Here is a 17,238-nt window from a genome sequence, read left to right as displayed (position 1 = left end):
ACAGTGTAAGAGGTTCTGTCAGGTGTCCAGCTTTTAAATGTCTTACATTTAAAACCAGAGGAGGAATGAATGAGACTAAGCTTTGCCTTCCTGACAAATGGAGAAAACTGGATGTTTATTGTAGAAACAAATCAAAACGAACAGCTATGGTATAAACTAGATTCTCAAGGTCATAAGATCCTCTGAGTTATGTGAAAACATTAGGAAAAGGAAAAAAAATAATGGTAACAATGTTCAGTAACATTTATTAAGCACCTACTATGTCTCAAGTTCCTGTTCTCAACACTCAACAGGAATCATTCCCCTTCGCCAGAATTCTAGTAGGGAAGAATGACTATTATCCCAATTTTTCCATGTGCTAAAACTGAGACTAGACAAGTAACTTGCTTAAGGTCGTAGAGCGAATTAATGTCAAACTCAGAAATTGCCAGGGTTTTTTTTTTTTTGTCATATATCTCATTTCTTCATTTTTCATAAAGTTTAGAGCCGTTGGTGAATTTTGGATATGTTTCAAATACACAGATTTAAATAATATCACTAATAATAAATTTAATATTAAAATCATATTTTACATTTTATATAGGGTCCCCACAAGATCCATTATCTAAGTGAATAGTTTTATTTTATAAAAAACACAAAAAGAACCAGAAAGAAAAATGGATTTACCCAAGATTACACAAGAAGATCATAATAAACAAGCAGGAATTAGAGCACAGGTCTGCTGACTTTGAGTCCAGTGCTTTCCCAACCAAAAGATACAGCTTCCTTTTTCAGAGAAGTTGAGCTTTTTGGAATCAACTCTATGTAGTTTGATATAATTTACAGAGTTTTAAAAAAATGTTAGTAATGATTTTTAACAAACATCTTAAAAATTATCTTGAATATCACAAAATGCAAAACTTCCTGGGTGAGAGAATTCTAGCAGGGGGAAGAAAGCTTTAAAATTGAGTGGTTGGGCATAGAGCAAAGAGCAAGTGAGGTCAAGTCGTTAAGCTTATAATTTTGCAGAGTATCCCCAGGAGTGATTTGACGTCGTGGGGAACATTTTGTGATTTGACCTTTTCCAACCATTGCCTGCAGTTGCCTGAATTTGGATGTTCTTTTTCCAGCTGCTTTCAAAGCTGTTTTAGAAAGCTTGGTATTCTGATAACATTAGGTTTCTCAACTTCTGCGGAGCCTTTTAAGAAAATGTCAGTGCCTGGGTTAGATTAATCAGGTCTGGCTTCAAACACAAAATTATGCCAGGCCCATCAGATGAATAGAAATAAGAAATTACAGTGTTTATGGTTATTTCTCCAGAAAAGTTTTCTGGGTTTGAATGAAAATCATTAATAACATTTTTCTCTTTGCCTCTGGAATTTGAAACCATCTGTGAGATACATTCATAAATCCAACAGATAGAATTCAAATACCATCTTTATTGCTGGTAGCACTGACTTGGAAGATTCGTATTATGTCTCATCCAAATCTAATTTTTGGGATTACCCAACTCAGAGGAGAAGTTGGTGTACAAGACCGACTACTTGCTTGGAATAGCAGGCTGGCAACAACTGGGTACCTAAAGTAGGGACTGGGTGAGAACAACTTCTGGATTAACCTCTAAAAATTCGTCCATGGCTTGACTCAGGAGATGTTACCAAATGGAGAACAGATGCAAGAAATTATTAGATCTATCCGGTAAGGAAACTCCTAAGTGGGCAAGCATCTCAATTTTACCCATCAGATAACAGAATGCATGAAGTGGGAGAAAGTCAGAGTGGAATCTCTTCTTTCTGGTACTTTCTAAAAGGATGGAAAATAGAGGGAACTGTAGCTGCCCATGGCCAAAGACTCCATTTTTCATGGACAGAACTGTGGACCATGCCTTTTCATGTTGGGAAATCTTGTTTCTTTCAGCAGCAGCAAGTAGGATTTCTGTTCTTTTCCTCTGTGAAGTGCACTCTCATCATGTATATGTCAGAATGGCAAATGTAACATATTGACCCCTTTTCTGTGGCTCTGAGATTACAACTGTGACAAATCAGTTATAATCGGTAATTACAAGGAGCAAAAAAAAAAAAAAAAAAAAAAATCCTTCGTTATCTAGCACTTACCTATGGTGGACTGGAAGTAAAAAAACTACTATTTTTCTTAGGATTTCTCAAATATCCAGCCATGCCTCTATTAAGCCACTTTAATTTTCTTATCAAAGTTGACAAATTTAACTGTACTATGGTATGTGCTTCTTATTAGTCTCTCTCTCTCCTGAGTTGTTGAAAATACTTCTAGTCAGCAACTTAGAGCCAAGGGAGCAAAGTTGCTGGAATATGAATTCACATTTTAAAATTTCCCCCAAAATGGGACTTCTCAGATAAATTAGGAGATCTGGTGGTGTTGCAGTAATACTCTACATGAGGATGAACCATACATAAAAAGATATTTCGTCACCTTTGACTGCCAAGCCATGTTGATATGTAATCAGTTCATACTTCAGTGTCATGTTGAACAGAAGAGATGATTTTTGTGACACAAATCTGTGACCTATGTTAAAATGATAGTATTAATGATGTTCATGGATACAATGACGTTCATATAAATAAGAATAAGACTGAATGCTTTACTATTATTCCTGATGGTTGCAGGTAGCCTTTTAACATAGGATAAAAACATTTCACTCAAGAAGCTTACTTACCAATACTATAGAATGCCAATACCAATCTTCTTTGATGCGTCTTTAAGAGGATAAATTGGTTGATATGGATAAATTCTAGGACCCTTTCTAGCCAATTCTCTTTTGGATAGGGAGTACTATTTCTTCTATGTTTATATGTGCCAGAATGGTGTTAATAATATTACAAAGATTGTGCTGCTATGTAATAATATATAACATGTATACATCATCTCTGAAAACTTACAAAGCACTTTTCCTACCATTAGCAAATGTGGTTTTCACAACAGCCTTAGGTATGCTTATCCTTACTTTCCTGGGAGAATTTAAACAACTTATCCTACTCTCTGGACCTTGTTTGTGTCATTACTAGCACTTGAATTCTGGGACTGGATTCTGTGTATTTTCTGCTACCACAACCTATTCTGCACTTATATAAAGTTACATGCACTTATAACATGTTTAGTATCTAGTCAGATGTTTGTAGGAGTTAGATTTAATTATGCTGAGAAAAATTGCATTCCTTTTGGATGGATCAAAGTGGCAAATGCATTCATTTCTATCTTCAGTTTTAGATTTCTGAGCCAGAGTTGTTTTATTTATATGAATCTCAAGGTGAATTTGCTATTTGCTACTATTTGCTATTTGTTGGAATTTGGTGATGGACCCCAAATAATGAATTGTATTACAGAAGGTCACAATGAGCTAAGAAACTGTGGCTTCTAAAGCATGTGAAGAAGAGGAGTGATTTACACTATTAAATCTAGTAAAGAGAATTTTCTAGTACAGAACTGCAGAGAACTAAGATATTAGCAAAACTTAGGTTCACTGTGTAAACCTAGAGGAAACCACTAATCTCTGGAGGCTTTACAAATATTAAGCTTCCTTTTATCTAAAGCTATTCTCCAGGAGGACAACTCTAGTATGGTTGAGTTTCCATCCTCCTAAAAGTAATATGCCTATATACATAAGGTTAAAGAGCAAACAAAAGGAACTTTTCTCTTTGTCGTTGGGACCCCCAGTTATCCAAACCAGCTATATTAACTACATTCAGTAATTGTTCAACTTTCTGCTTTCCCTCCCCCGCCCCCCCCTCTTTATTTCCATGATCCTAACCATTGGCTTAAAATGAACAGGCTATGTACTACAAAAGGAGTATTGCTTTGGGAAGCAGGAGTCAGGGGTCTGCCACTAGGTAGCTCTGTGTCCTTGGATAAAACACCAATCTTCTTTGATGGGTGTTTAAGAGGACAAAATTGGTTGATATGGATAAATTCTAGGAGCCTTTATAACCAATTCTCTTTTAGATGTAGAGTACTATTTCTTCTATGCTTATATGTGCCAGAATGGTATTAATAATATTACAAAGATTATGCTACTTTGTAATAATATATGACATTAATGGGCCTTTTATTATGGGCCAGGAATTATACCAAGCACTTCACATATATTAACTCTTTTTAGTTTAGTTTCACAATAACCCTGTGAGGTGAGGTTTTTTACTATCCCTATTTACACGTAAGGAAGTTGAGACTCCGAGAATTAAGGCACTTTCCCCAAATCACACAATCAGTTAGTGGCAGAAGTAAGACTTTTGAACCTAGCCAGTCTGACATCACAGCTCTTGTAGTGGACACTTTCTTTTGAAAGATTTTATTTATTTATTTGTCAGAGAGAGAGTGTGAGCAAGCACACAAGCAGGGGGAGTGGCCAGCAGAGTAGGCAGAGGGAGAAGCAGGCTCCCTGCAGAGCAAGGAGCCCAATGTGGGTACTCGATCCCAGGACCCTAGGATCATGACCTGAGCCGAAGGCAGATGCTTAACCAACTGAGCCACCCAGGCGTTCCTGTAGTACACATTTTGATGACCCCTCCTTCCCTTCTTCTCTGAGCTGGTGTACCCATCCTCCAGGTTCTGTAAGAGGTGGCTGCTTACAGCCCACCACTGTCCCCTTCTCTACAGAATTGCATTTGGCCAAAATAGAACCATCTCAACTGGGAGATTAAGGCCACTCCACCACAGCCTACAGAGCGCAAATGACGGCTGCTCTTGCCTCAAGGAGGCATTTTGTGGTACAGTTTGTTCCAGAACCTCCTAGAAGTTCTCCTACTTATGCTTAGCTTTTTTCCCCACTGCGAGGTCTTGCTTCCTTCCCTCACTCCCCTTCTTTTAACAATGAAACCCCAATAAGTCACCCTTGCAGGAATTCTTGACTCTACCTCTGCTTCTAGGAAATCTAACTTGACGCAGCTCCTGGTCTGCACCACAGTTCTATGCTCTCTTTGCTCAGTGGAGAAGTCAGAGGGAGTCTTTAAAAGATAGACTTAGCCTAGAAAAAAATTATAAATTACACCTTTAACTTTCCACTGTAATTTTTCCAGTTGCTATTTTGTTTTTTGCAACACATGAGCTTAAAGAAATAACAGGTGAAATAAAAACGGTGAAGTTTTGTAACGAAAACACATCTACCTATTAGACTTAAGGTGAAAGGCTGATTGATCTCTTTCAGCAGCCAAGCCCCTTTGTTGTCTCTCTCATGAATTGGATCTGGTTGAGAAACTCAAATCACCAATCGATTCTTTAATAAGCATAATGCGGTCACTCTGATATAGCTGATTTCCCTTCCCTTTTTTCTTCTTGGCAAGCAGTTAAGATTGCTAACAGCTCATTGTGACCTTATATTCACATCTCTGGGGATTAAGTTTAGCAATGTATCCAGTAAAAATGTTTCCAGAAACAATAATTTCTAAAGTGAAGTTTTAATATTTCAAAAGCTCATGTTGATCTCTGTCTCGGTCTTAAATGTTTTTTGGTATAGCGTTCACCCAGGGTTTTCTTCATTGCTTTCTAAGCTAAAACATTTATTCATTTAACAAATAATTGTTGAGCTCCTTCTGTGTACCAGGCACTGTACTAGATGCTGAGACTAAAATAGGTAATTAAGTATAGCTACTTCCCTCATGGAACTTGTGAACCAATTGAATATTATCATCTAATAGTCACACCAATCATATTCTTTAAATTGTGATCAGCTCTCTAGCTGTCATATGATACTATGAGGTTTTACTGAAGACATTAGATCTATTAAGGACTTCTTTGATGATGGAATAAATTGACATCTGAAGAAAGAATGGAGTTAAAGAAAAGATGGGGGTATTAGATTTTGAACCAAGAGAATCAGCATGTGAAAAGATCCTAAGGCAAGAAGTAGCGGGGACATTTAAGGAACCACAAGAACACCAGTTGGAGTGTGAGGAAATACTATTTAAGATGAGGCTAGAGATGCAGTCAGGGGAAAGATTATACAAAGTCTTAAAGGACAAATTAAAGGATTTTAGTGTGTCCTGATATCAATGGACACTTATTGAAGGGTTTGGAGGAGTGTATACATGTGTGACATGAACACAGGAACAGGGGATATTTCTGAAATTAGAGGTAACATGACAAATGAAGACAAAAGAATGAGCAGTACCTATTCTCTTAGGAGAATAGAAAGTAAATCAAGTTGGGTGGGCATTAAAGGGGGAAATCATAAATGGTGTGAGATACAGCGGGGATGGACCAAGGGTAAAATGGACCAGAAACACATGATAAGCAGTATGGATTTTAAACTGAGAAACTTGAAGGGAATGGAATGAACAGAGGTAAATTTTAGAAAGATTTGTCTAAACTAGCACTGTCCAATTGAGCTTTCTATGATGAAGTAGCTTTTCTGTGATCTATACTATCATAATACATATGTAGTTACTGAGCACTTGAAAATGCCTTGATGAATGGGGGGATAGATTTTTAAATTCTATTTAATTTTGTATTTTACTTAAGGTAACTACCATCTTAGCACATGTCTAGTCATCGTACAGAGTATGTGTGTGTGCTGGGGACATTTGGAAGTTGGAATGAGGAAAAGGAGATGTGCTAGGAATCTGGGAGAGAGAGGAGGTCAGGAAGAATAAAGCCAGAAAAATCATACAAATGTGAAGTGAAAATATTTAATTTATTTTGTCTACATGAAGGGAATAATAAGAAATGTCTAGGTTAAATTCAGATTTTAGACCGCTTCCCATGCCAGACTAAGGGGCTTGGACTGTCTGTGAAGAGGAACATGGATCTCTTTAAGGTTTCAAAGATTGGAATTATTTAAGTAGAATTTCCAGAAATGTGCTTGCCAGAGACTTCATTTTATTATGGTGTGTAAGATAAATTAGCGTGTATATTTTTTGTTAGAGCCCTTGTGCCACTGAGTAGTGATGCTATATCCCTATGTCTTCCTGAGGACTCCCTGATGGCAAGAATTACAGTTTGGTTATGTTTTCCCTTCTGACCTCACAGGACCTAGTTGCTGGAAGAATACTGAATGTAATCCCAGAAAAGTTAATAGGGGCCTCAGACACCACTGGAAATGGTGGGCAGGTGATGGATGCAGAAACACATGGGAGTGGCATGTATAGAAGTTAACAACTGATTAAACTTGAAAGTCATTACTTACCCATAATGCTCTAGACTCCATAAGCTCAGGGACTGTGATTCTGCCCAAGGATTAGGTATTCTACTCATTCTTTTGGGAACACAGCAAACCTGGAGAAAAGTGTGGTGCCAATTAAAAGGCAATATTTACAAAGCATTTTTGGGGCAGTGTTTATTCCAGATATCTTGAAGTTAAATATTTTTTAAAATATATTTTCTGGAGCACCTGGGTAGCTTAATTGGTTAAGCATCTGCCTTTGGCTCAGGATCATGATCCCACAGTCCTCGGGTCGAGTCCCATGTTGGGCTCCCTGCTCAGTGGGGAGCCTGCTTCTTCCTCTCCCTCTGCTGCTCCCCCTATGTTCATTCATGCTCTCTCTCAAATAAATAAAATCCTTATAAAAAAATATTTCCACATTATCTTTCAGAAAGTCAATGTTTACCCCTATCAAAAGTGTGTAGCTCTTAGTTCACATCTTGTCTGTACTTCCTGCTAATATAATAGGTTAAAAGTGAAATACTATTCTTTTACTTGGCATTTCACTGATCACTACTGAAGTTGATAATCTCCATATATCCATCAATTATCCATTCATTTTTTTAACCTAATTAAAATTTGGGTTTCTTTTCTCAATGATTAATGGGAATTGTTTATGTATCAGTGACACTGGCCTTCGATTTCTTATTTTGTAGATATATTATTTAAGTGTTGTATTTTCTTTTTAAAATTATCTAAAGCATTCTCTTTTAACTTTTTTAAAAGCTGTAGATTGATTGATTGATTGATTGATTGATTGATTTAGCAAACTCTGTCCCCAGTATGGGGCTCAAATTCACAACCCCAAGATCAAGAGTTGCATGCTCTACTGACTAAGCCAGACAGGCACTCCTAAAGTTTTACATGTTAAATGTGTAAATATTTTTCCTTTATGCTTTTTATGTTTCCCCAAATGCAAATGTACCAACAACTCTCTTGCTTTCCTGTGGTCAAAAGCAACCTCATAGAAGTATACCACAGATTCAAATATTTAATAAGGGGTGATATAGTTAGATCTAATGCATTGTCTCAACACATGTCTCTGTCTATCTGAATCATAGTCAAGAGAAAATTATCTTGTTCCATCTTAATCTATTTAATTTAGAATCAGTTGTGAGATTCCATAGGTCTTAATCTCCATACTCCCTAAAATAGAGGGCTGTATGCATAGCAATGATTCAGAATATTTGTTAATTTAAATAGAGACTAGAGAGAGGAATGTAAAGAAGAGCATAACACTAACACTATTATGAGCATAAGGAGAGCCTAACACTATTTTGTCTTTAAAGTCAATCTAGTAGAATAATATAAGTTCTATTCAACTATATTTAAGTGGAGTAAGAATCATGAGTGAGGAACAAAGTGAAATCTTTTTTTTTTTTCGCCAACCTGACAAGATATTAATGATATTGAGATAATGTATGCAAACCATTCAGCCCCAGTCTCTGTATATAGTAGTTCTCATTCCAGGTAACCAGAAAATACTTCTTGTCATTATTTCAGGTGTTCATGGGGTAGATTTTTCTACCACTGGAATTGTTAAGTTTTTAAGAAATAGTTTTGCACCACAGTTAAAAAAAATTGGAATTCATCGTTCATTAACATTGATAGTCTCTTCCTAAAACCAGATGTGAGAAGCTTATAAAAGATAAAGAAAAAATGGACATTAGTGGGTGTTATTCAAATTATGTCTTCTCTTTTCAATCATAGCCTGTGTCTATAACATTCTAAATTAAGACACAAACAAGGACCAAACTAATTTATTAAATGCTATGACTTTAAATATCATATGTTAGACTAAATCAATGAAAGGAATATATTTGAAGTGGCTGAAATAACCACTTTTGACTTGGTTGGCATTTAAACCTTTTGGGCTTAGCAATCACTGATGTAGCACTTTCAGGGGTTTTGATTTTTATAGGCTCTTTGGCCCAGAGTTTTTAAAAATACAAAAAGGGTTGTGGCCTTAGAGAAGACAGGCATCAGGCTGTCACTGTGAAGCTGCTTTGCTTTTAAATGGCCTGTTCCCAAGTTTGAATTCATAATCTAGTGGTAGAAAAGCTTTGGATTTGCTGGCAAAGATGAAAGATGCTCAAAAGCTATTACCTTCATATAGAAATTGATGGATAAATAGGCTATGGACATTTAGATTATGACCTAAAGGGAAGTGGAGTATTGAATTGAGATAATTATCATGTTAACTTGAGACAAAATTAAAGTTCACCTTTAAAAGAGTCAGATCATTAATGCCAAAGTGTAGATTCTCATTCACTTATGTGATAAGTAAAAAAAAAAAAGTTACTAAAGTTATCTAGATTTATTTAAAATATTATAATTTGTAAAGTCTCAAACACATGTTTAAAATATGCAGAAAACTCTCAAGGGCTCTGAAAATAAGGAGAAAAAGCACCACTGAATATTACTATTTAAAAAGAAAACCTCTCCTTGTTTTTCCTATCTAGAATATGAGAACTTGCATTTGCCTACAGTATTCTGATCAAAGAAACAGGAAAGAAACAGACATTAATGGGGATCATCTCAAATTAAGTGTCTTTATTCCACAATTATAGCCTGGGTCTATCATATTGTAAACTAGAAGAAAAGCAGAGACCAAACTAATTTATGAAATGCCATGATTTTAAGTAGCTTAAGTCCAGATAAATCAATATAGAGAAGCATAATCTCAGAAAACTAATCAAAATCTACTTATTACCAACAAGAAATTCCCACTTTAAGTTTTCAGGGATAGTTGCTCATTAATGGCTACTTAATGATCTCTGAGAGGGAACTGATGTTCAAATGGAAGGTAAATTCCCTAATTAGTTTCTGGGTCACTATCACTGTCTTAACCAAGCTTGACTCAGACAAGTGACAGTACATCAATTTGCCAAAGGCAGTGTTAAGAGGTTTTTATAACTACACAGGAAATACTGCAAGGTTAGGGGGAGAGTCTTTACTCCTTGGAAGAGTAGCCAATGGAGGGTTTTCTGTCTCAGCAGCTTGGAAGGCTGTGGAATGACACTTGTGAGTAGGAAGGAAGAACTGGACTGAGGAGTGAGAACTCACTCTGCTAAGTCAATCTTCTGTGCATGAGGCTTCTAAAGTACTTCATTTTCAAATCAAATCTAAATCAGCGAAATAAGTAGAGAAACAGGCACAAAGCCAAATAATTAAACTAAAAGCACAGGGTTTGGGTTTGTTCTTCATGTATTTTAGGACAAATTATAATTTAGTAAAGAAAAAAAGCAACATTTGAAAAGTGGTCTCATGTTTATCTCACACTGCAAGAGCAGATATAGTCTTTGACACTATTATTCCCTAAGAGTATGTAAGAAAGCATAAATATATAGTAACTGGGACATGTCTCCATAGTATATTATCTAAAAATTTTAATAGTATATTATTTAAAATTTTTAATGCTCTGAAATTTCACTTTGAATCATATTAGATGAAAAAGATGGAATTTTTTTAAAAATTAGAGACATCAAATTGTGTCACATTAAATTGTTCTCATGCATAGCCATATGGTTATTCTTTGATTCCTTTATTACTCTACTATCAGGATCATTTACATAAACTCTGTTTTCAACTCAATGTTCCAGAACACATCTTTTTGATTTTTGTGTTTTTTCCCCCCTCTATGTTTAAATTTATAAATGCATTCTTTCTTTTGATCCTTTCTTCAACAAATGTTACTGAATACCTACTGGGAGCCAAACAGGATGCTAAGTACTGGTCCTGCGGTGGTATGGTAAAATAGGGACTGTTTGTGAACTCGTGCAAATAAATTAATTCTAATAGGAGAGAGATTAAGAAAATAGCCACACAAATGAGAAATTAAGAATTGCAGTAAGTGCCATGAAGGAAAACCATATGATTCAATGAAAACATTAGAAAAATGTCTCAGCATAGGAATTTGGTTATAAATGGAGTAAAACTGGCATTTACTAGTGTCAGTCACCAGTATATTCCTCTGTGGCTTGTGTAGAGAAAGGTCCTGAGAACAGGAGGAAATTGTTACAAACCTTAGGATTCATGGCAGGTAAGAGAGGCACAGTGTAGAAACACTGTTCCCCTCCCTCCCCACCAAACAAGAAGTTTAAGCAGGCAGAGAAGGCACCCTCCAGAAACACCTGAAAGAAGAAAATATTATCAATATACTCAAAATGTTTCCTTCCATCTGGTAGTCACATTACTTATGAAAGGATCAGAATTCAGTTTAGTTTGGGTTTTTGTTTTGTTTGTTTTTTAACCCAAAGGGGAAGAAGATCGTTTTCAACATACCCCTTGTATGGAACTCTGAATTTAAATGTGTGAACATGAGAGTTGAATACATGCTTATTTTCAAAAGCTTTGCAGTTTTTTGTTGATGTATAAATGACATAGAGTATCCTATTGGTTTTAGGTATATATCAGGTGATTTGATATTTTTATACATTATAAAACGATCCCCACAGTAAGTCTAGTTACCATCTGTCACCATACAAAATTATGACGATATTATTGACTACATCCCTATGGCTTATTTATAACTAGAAGTTTGTACCTCTTAATCACCTTTACCTATTTCATCTACCCCCAACCCTTCCCCACTCTGGTAATCAATAGTTTGTTCCCTGTATTTATGAGTCTGTTTCCGTTTTGTTTTTTAGTTTGTGCATATAAGAGAAGACAGTATTTGTCTTTCTCTATTTTACTTAGCATTATACCCTCTAGGTTCATCCATGTTGTCGCAAGTGGCAAGATTTCATTCTTTGTTTTATGGCTGAGTAATATTCCATTGTATATATATTACATCTTTATCTATGAATGGAACACCTAGGTGGCTTCCATATTTGTAAATAATGCTGCAATGAACACAGGAATGCATATATCTCTTCAAATTGGTGTTTTTGTTTTCGGGTAAACATCTAGAAGTAGAATTGCTGGATTGTATGGTATTTCTATTAATAATTTTTTGAGGAACCTCCATAGTGGTTTCCCATAGTGGCTGTGCCAATTTACTTTCTCAACAACAGTGCATGAGGATGGTTATCTTTTCTCCACATCCTTGCCAACACTTGTGTTATCTTTTCTCCACATCCTTGCCAACACTTGTTATTTTTAGTCTTTTTGATAATAGCAAATCTGGCATGTATGAGTTGATATATCACTGTGGTTTTAATTTGCATTTCCCTGATGATAGTGATGTTGAACATCTTTTCTTTTGCCTGTTGGCAATATGTATGTCTTCTTTGGAAAAATGTTTTTTCAGTTCCTCTGTTGATTTTTTAATTGGATTTTTTATATTAAGTTATGTAAGTTCTTTATATATTTTGGATATTAACCCCTTATCAAAGATATCAATTGCAAATATCTTCTATTTCAGTAGGTTGCCTTTTCATTTTGTTGATGGTTTCCTTCACTATGCAAAAGCTTTTCAATTTGATGTAATTCCATTTCTTTATTTTAGCTTTTGTTGCCCTTGCCTTACACTGGTCCAAAAATATATTACTAAGACTGATGTTGAAGAGCTTATTGCCTATATTTTCTTCTAGAAGTTTTATGGTTTCAAGTCTTTAATCCATTTTGAATTTATTTTTTTATATAGTTTAAAGTAGTCACCCAGTTTCATTCCTTTGCATACAGCTGTCCAACTTTTCCAACACCATTTATTGGAGACTCTCTCTTCCTCATTGTATATTCTTGCCTCCTCTGTCATTGATTGACAATATAAGCATGGGTTTATATCTGGGCTCCCTATTCTAAATGCTTTCCAAGTTTGATAAGTGTTGGCATGATGCTCTGTTCTGTTCCAGGAGATTATGTGGTCATGTCTGTCTACTTTGACCTGAGCAGAAGGATGGGATACTTCACCATCCAGACCTACATCCCCTGCACACTCATTGTTGTCCTATCCTGGGTATCTTTCTGGATCAATAAGGATGCTGTTCCAGCCAGAACTTCTTTAGGTGAGACACGTTTCTTTTTCTTTTAGTGTTCCAAGATAAGTATCCGGTATCAGTAATCTTTATTCCCCTTTCTAAGTTGATTTGCTGTTAATTCAGTCAGCAATTACATAGAAATGACATTATTTTATTTTAAAGAAAACTAGCATATTTAAAAAAAGGTGTTTAAAAGATTTCCAGTTCTCATTTTCCTTAATTACCTCAATTCACTTTCTTTAGTGAATTCTCTTAATAAATTTAAGTTTGACTAGGAAAAAAAAACAAACTTCTAATTTCAGTAGATTTTGTGTTTTGGTCTCTGGGCAGTTATTTGCGGAGCTGCTCACACAAGCTCATGAGAGCTGGTTGTGTTTATTCTTTCCAAATGTATTGAGAGATGTCACATTGGTAGATTGAAGTCAGCCAAGGTGAAAGTATTAACATCATAGAAATCGGCAAACACTAAAAATCAGGACTGCCTTTTTTCCCCTAGAGTCAACTGTTACACATTTACCAGCACATGACTGGCTATTAATTCCAACATCCATAATTATCATAATGACATTTGAAGATGTACATACACAGCAATTGGCTCTAACCATTGAAAATATTTTTAGAAAAATACCTGTGACATTTTGGGAATACAGCCCCTTCCCACCTCAAATGCATACACTTTTAAGATTATTTGCATCTTTCTTGATGTATTATATATAGAGATGTTTATATTTTCACATTTTTTTCTCATGTGAGGAATAAGGTTCAAATAGATTATTACAAAGCCACAGACTCACAAGGACGTTGGAGTCTAGGTCCATGAATGTTAAGTAGTTAACTAAGAATTAAGCTGTTGAAAGATGAATTATACAATCACAGTCCTCTTTTATCAGCTATGTGAAAACTAGGACCACATCTCTTGCCCGCTCTTGACTATTGAGTAAATATAATTGTAGTAGTTAAGAGCTCCGGTTTTAAAACCCAATAAATCTGGATTTCATCCCACATGTATAGTATGGCTTGGAAATGCTCTTTAGTTTCTGTAAATCATATTTTCCTCAAATGTGAAACATATATCATTTTCTGTAGGGTTTTATTAGATTAATCTAGGTTAGGTACAGAAAATACTTAAGAAAATAAGGTATTCCACACATGGACGAAACATACTAAAGCATTAGAAATGTTAGCAACTACAGTTGACCCTTGAAATATGTGGGGGTTAGGGGTTCTAACTTCACCTGAGCAGTCAAAAATCCACATATAACTTTTAACTCCCCCCAAACGAATAGCCTGTTGTTGCCTGGAAGCCTTCCCAGTAACACATATATTGTATGTCACATGTATTATGTACTGTATTCTTAAAATAAAGTAGAGAAAAGCAAATGTTATTAAAAAACTGATAAGGAAGAGAAAATACATTTATTATACTGTGCTTTATTTGTTGAAAAAATCTGCATATAAGTGGACCCATGTAATTCAAACCCATGTAGTTCAAGGGTCAACTATATATCATTTTCTGACAAAATGCTCTGTACCAGGTTATTAAAACTGAGGGCAAAAGAGATTACTGGGAAGAAGACATCATTTGCATGTTTGTCCTCTTCCAAACCTAATTTAGTCTCCCATCTGTTTCAAAATAATTTTGTTTGGACTTCTCTGTTATATGTGGTACATTGTTACAAGTCCTATTCAACACTTAGAATATCTTGTTTACTTCTACCAGCTGAAATAAACCCAAAGTATGTCGAGCCTATTACTTTAGGACTGTTGTCACTGTGAGTAGAATGTATTGCCTTATATGCTTACATGTCTGTCTCTCACATCAGAATGTAGATGTTTTTTCATTCCCAGTATAGTGCCTGGCCCATAGCTGGTTCTTCATTGATTATTCAAGTAATGTATGCTCTTATGAATGGATGGAACAAATGCATTAATACATTCCAATCTACCCATACCAAAAATATTTTAAGAAAAAGATTTCAAATCATTCTCTTCTCTTGAAGTCCAGACTTCTGCTGGTCAAACTCCTCTTAAGGCCACTTTGATAATTCATTTCAACCAGTCATTAAATGAGCCCTCACTGGCCAAAACTGCTGTAGGAGAAGGGATCAAGGTGAGTGAGCTAAAGAATGAGGAATGAGAGAGAGGCCCCTGAACAATTAACAGGTATGTGCTCCTATATGTTGATCTTTGACTATAAGTCACACCTGTTTAATATAGTCCCCGTGGCTCTTCTACCCTTTACAACTACTTACAGAAGTTACAGTGATAATAAAAAGTATTAACACATTTTGTAGGGTTAAGGAAGCAGAGGTGCTGCAAGGTTAAATGACATTCACAAGATCACACCCCCAGCAGATAGTCTATCTGCACCTTGGCTAATGGGGCTTAGAGTTGCTCTGTGTGTGAGGCTTTGTTGAAGGCCAGTTGTGGGGAAAGGTGGGCAGGAGAGACAGTTTCTCTGTGTTAACTTTGCTTTCTCAATTCTCTAGATCAGTGCTTCTTAAATTCAACTGCACATTTATATCACTAGGATGCCTTTACATGTATAGCTGCCTCAGTCCAATCACAGAAGATGCTTATTTAAATTTTGAGAGCTTGGCCTGCATGTCAGGATTAAAAAAAAAAAAAAATTCCTCAGGTGATTCTAACCTGTGATCACATTACCTTTTTCAGTGTTTACAATCAAGCATTAAACCAGATGACCCTAAACACCTGTGGACCTAAAGTTTATTGTCACAGAATAGTTAAAGTCAAGTTGTTGGATGAGTGAGATAAATATGCCTATACGGCTCAGACTCTTTCTGAGCTCAGACCACAAGAGCATGGGAAGCAGTCATTTTGGGGCTTACAACACTTGAATGTAGTTTGGCACACAGGTGGTAGCTGGTAAGCCTTAATCATGGTTCAATGTCGACGGATGAAACAATAAAAACACCAGTTGGTATTTTTCACACGAGTAATCTGAGGTGAGGTAGCATGCCTGAAGAGCTTACCTGATGCCAAGACTGGAGGAATTGATAAAAGCTATGGATATCTTTTCATCTATCCCACGTAAGCCTAATCCTTTGCTTAGCAAAACTGGACTTTAAAAACCACCCCCAGCTATCTTGTTGGTGGTGGGTGGATCAGTTAAAACTACCACTCATCTCCCACCCACTGTTCTCTTCCCCACGGATCCAACCAGAAACCTGAAAATATCATGAAGTGGTTCTTCAGGAGTCTTCCTTTACATTACATGGCTGTGATGAACTTCCATGTAGCCTAAATAACATCTTCCTAACTTGCTAGATAAGTTTTTAACTTACATGTTAGATCAGATTTTCTTAAGTGAAATTGTCTATGGTATCTGCTGTAAATTATGACATTTTCACTCCTCCATAGGTCAAGTGTGGCTTGAGGCCTGAATGTGAAGGCCAAGGTTCCCCCCATACGCAAATAATGAATCATTGGACACCACATCAAAAACTAATGATGTACTGTATGGTGACTAACATTAAAAACAAATTACCCTCCTTAAAAGTGATATATTATCAGCTGAATAATACATGATGAGAATTCCTAGGGGCTATTTGTTTGTTTGTTTATATATAATAAAATTACAAATTTAAGTAATCAAAAATAAATTCTCCCCCCCAAAATATATCAACTGTAATTATGTATAGTCAAGAACTTCTACATGAATTATTGCATGGACAACTTGAGTGAAGTTTTTTTAATTTGAGAAGCAGACTGTTCTTCTCTAAAATAAATAGCTTACATTTATTGATATTTTACTAGGAATTGCAGTTGATGAACATTACTTAATCTTCACAAGAACACTATGAGGTATGCCCCTCCCACGCCACCCCTAGTTTGTAGATGAGAAACTTGACCATTGCTAAGGTTCTATCATGACAATATGGAAGACCCACAGTCCACATCATCCTGAATTAGGAAAATACACTAGCTCCCAAGTGTCTGGTGCTTCATGCTGCATATTAGGTACATATTCATAGAGAGGGAATATAACATTGTGGGTCAGAGCACAGCATTTTAAGTCAGACTTTGTAGGCTTGTATCTCATCTTTCTCACTTTCTACCTTGGACAAATTCTTTATTCTTTCTGTGCTCAAGTTTTTTTCACTTGCAGAAAAAGGATAACAGTGATAATCCTCTTTGTGAGGATTT

General features: G+C 35.9%; 1 protein-coding gene across 5 annotated transcripts in view; it reads left to right on the top strand.

The window, feature by feature from the left end:
* The window catches only part of GABRG2 (gamma-aminobutyric acid type A receptor subunit gamma2), a 102,744-nt gene that overhangs the window by 73,451 nt on the left and 12,055 nt on the right, over positions 1-17,238 (top strand). For 3 of the 5 annotated variants that reach the window (XM_045901784.2, XM_045901791.2, XM_045901782.2), the window contains exon 7: positions 12,946-13,098. In XM_045901784.2, coding sequence (XP_045757740.1) covers positions 12,946-13,098 — 153 coding nt within the window. The remainder of the gene's footprint in view (positions 1-12,945; positions 13,099-17,238) is intronic. The other 2 variants (XM_045901788.2, XM_045901786.2) reach the window with 1 other exon arrangement.

The sequence above is a fragment of the Mirounga angustirostris genome, unplaced genomic scaffold (assembly GCF_029215605.1).
Source record: "Mirounga angustirostris isolate CCGP_5_RB_7025 unplaced genomic scaffold, mMirAng1.0.hap1 SCAF_7, whole genome shotgun sequence".
Lineage (NCBI taxonomy): Eukaryota > Metazoa > Chordata > Mammalia > Carnivora > Phocidae > Mirounga > Mirounga angustirostris.
The sequence above is the reverse complement of the archived record's forward strand: the minus strand, read 5'-3'. Positions and strand labels throughout refer to the sequence as shown.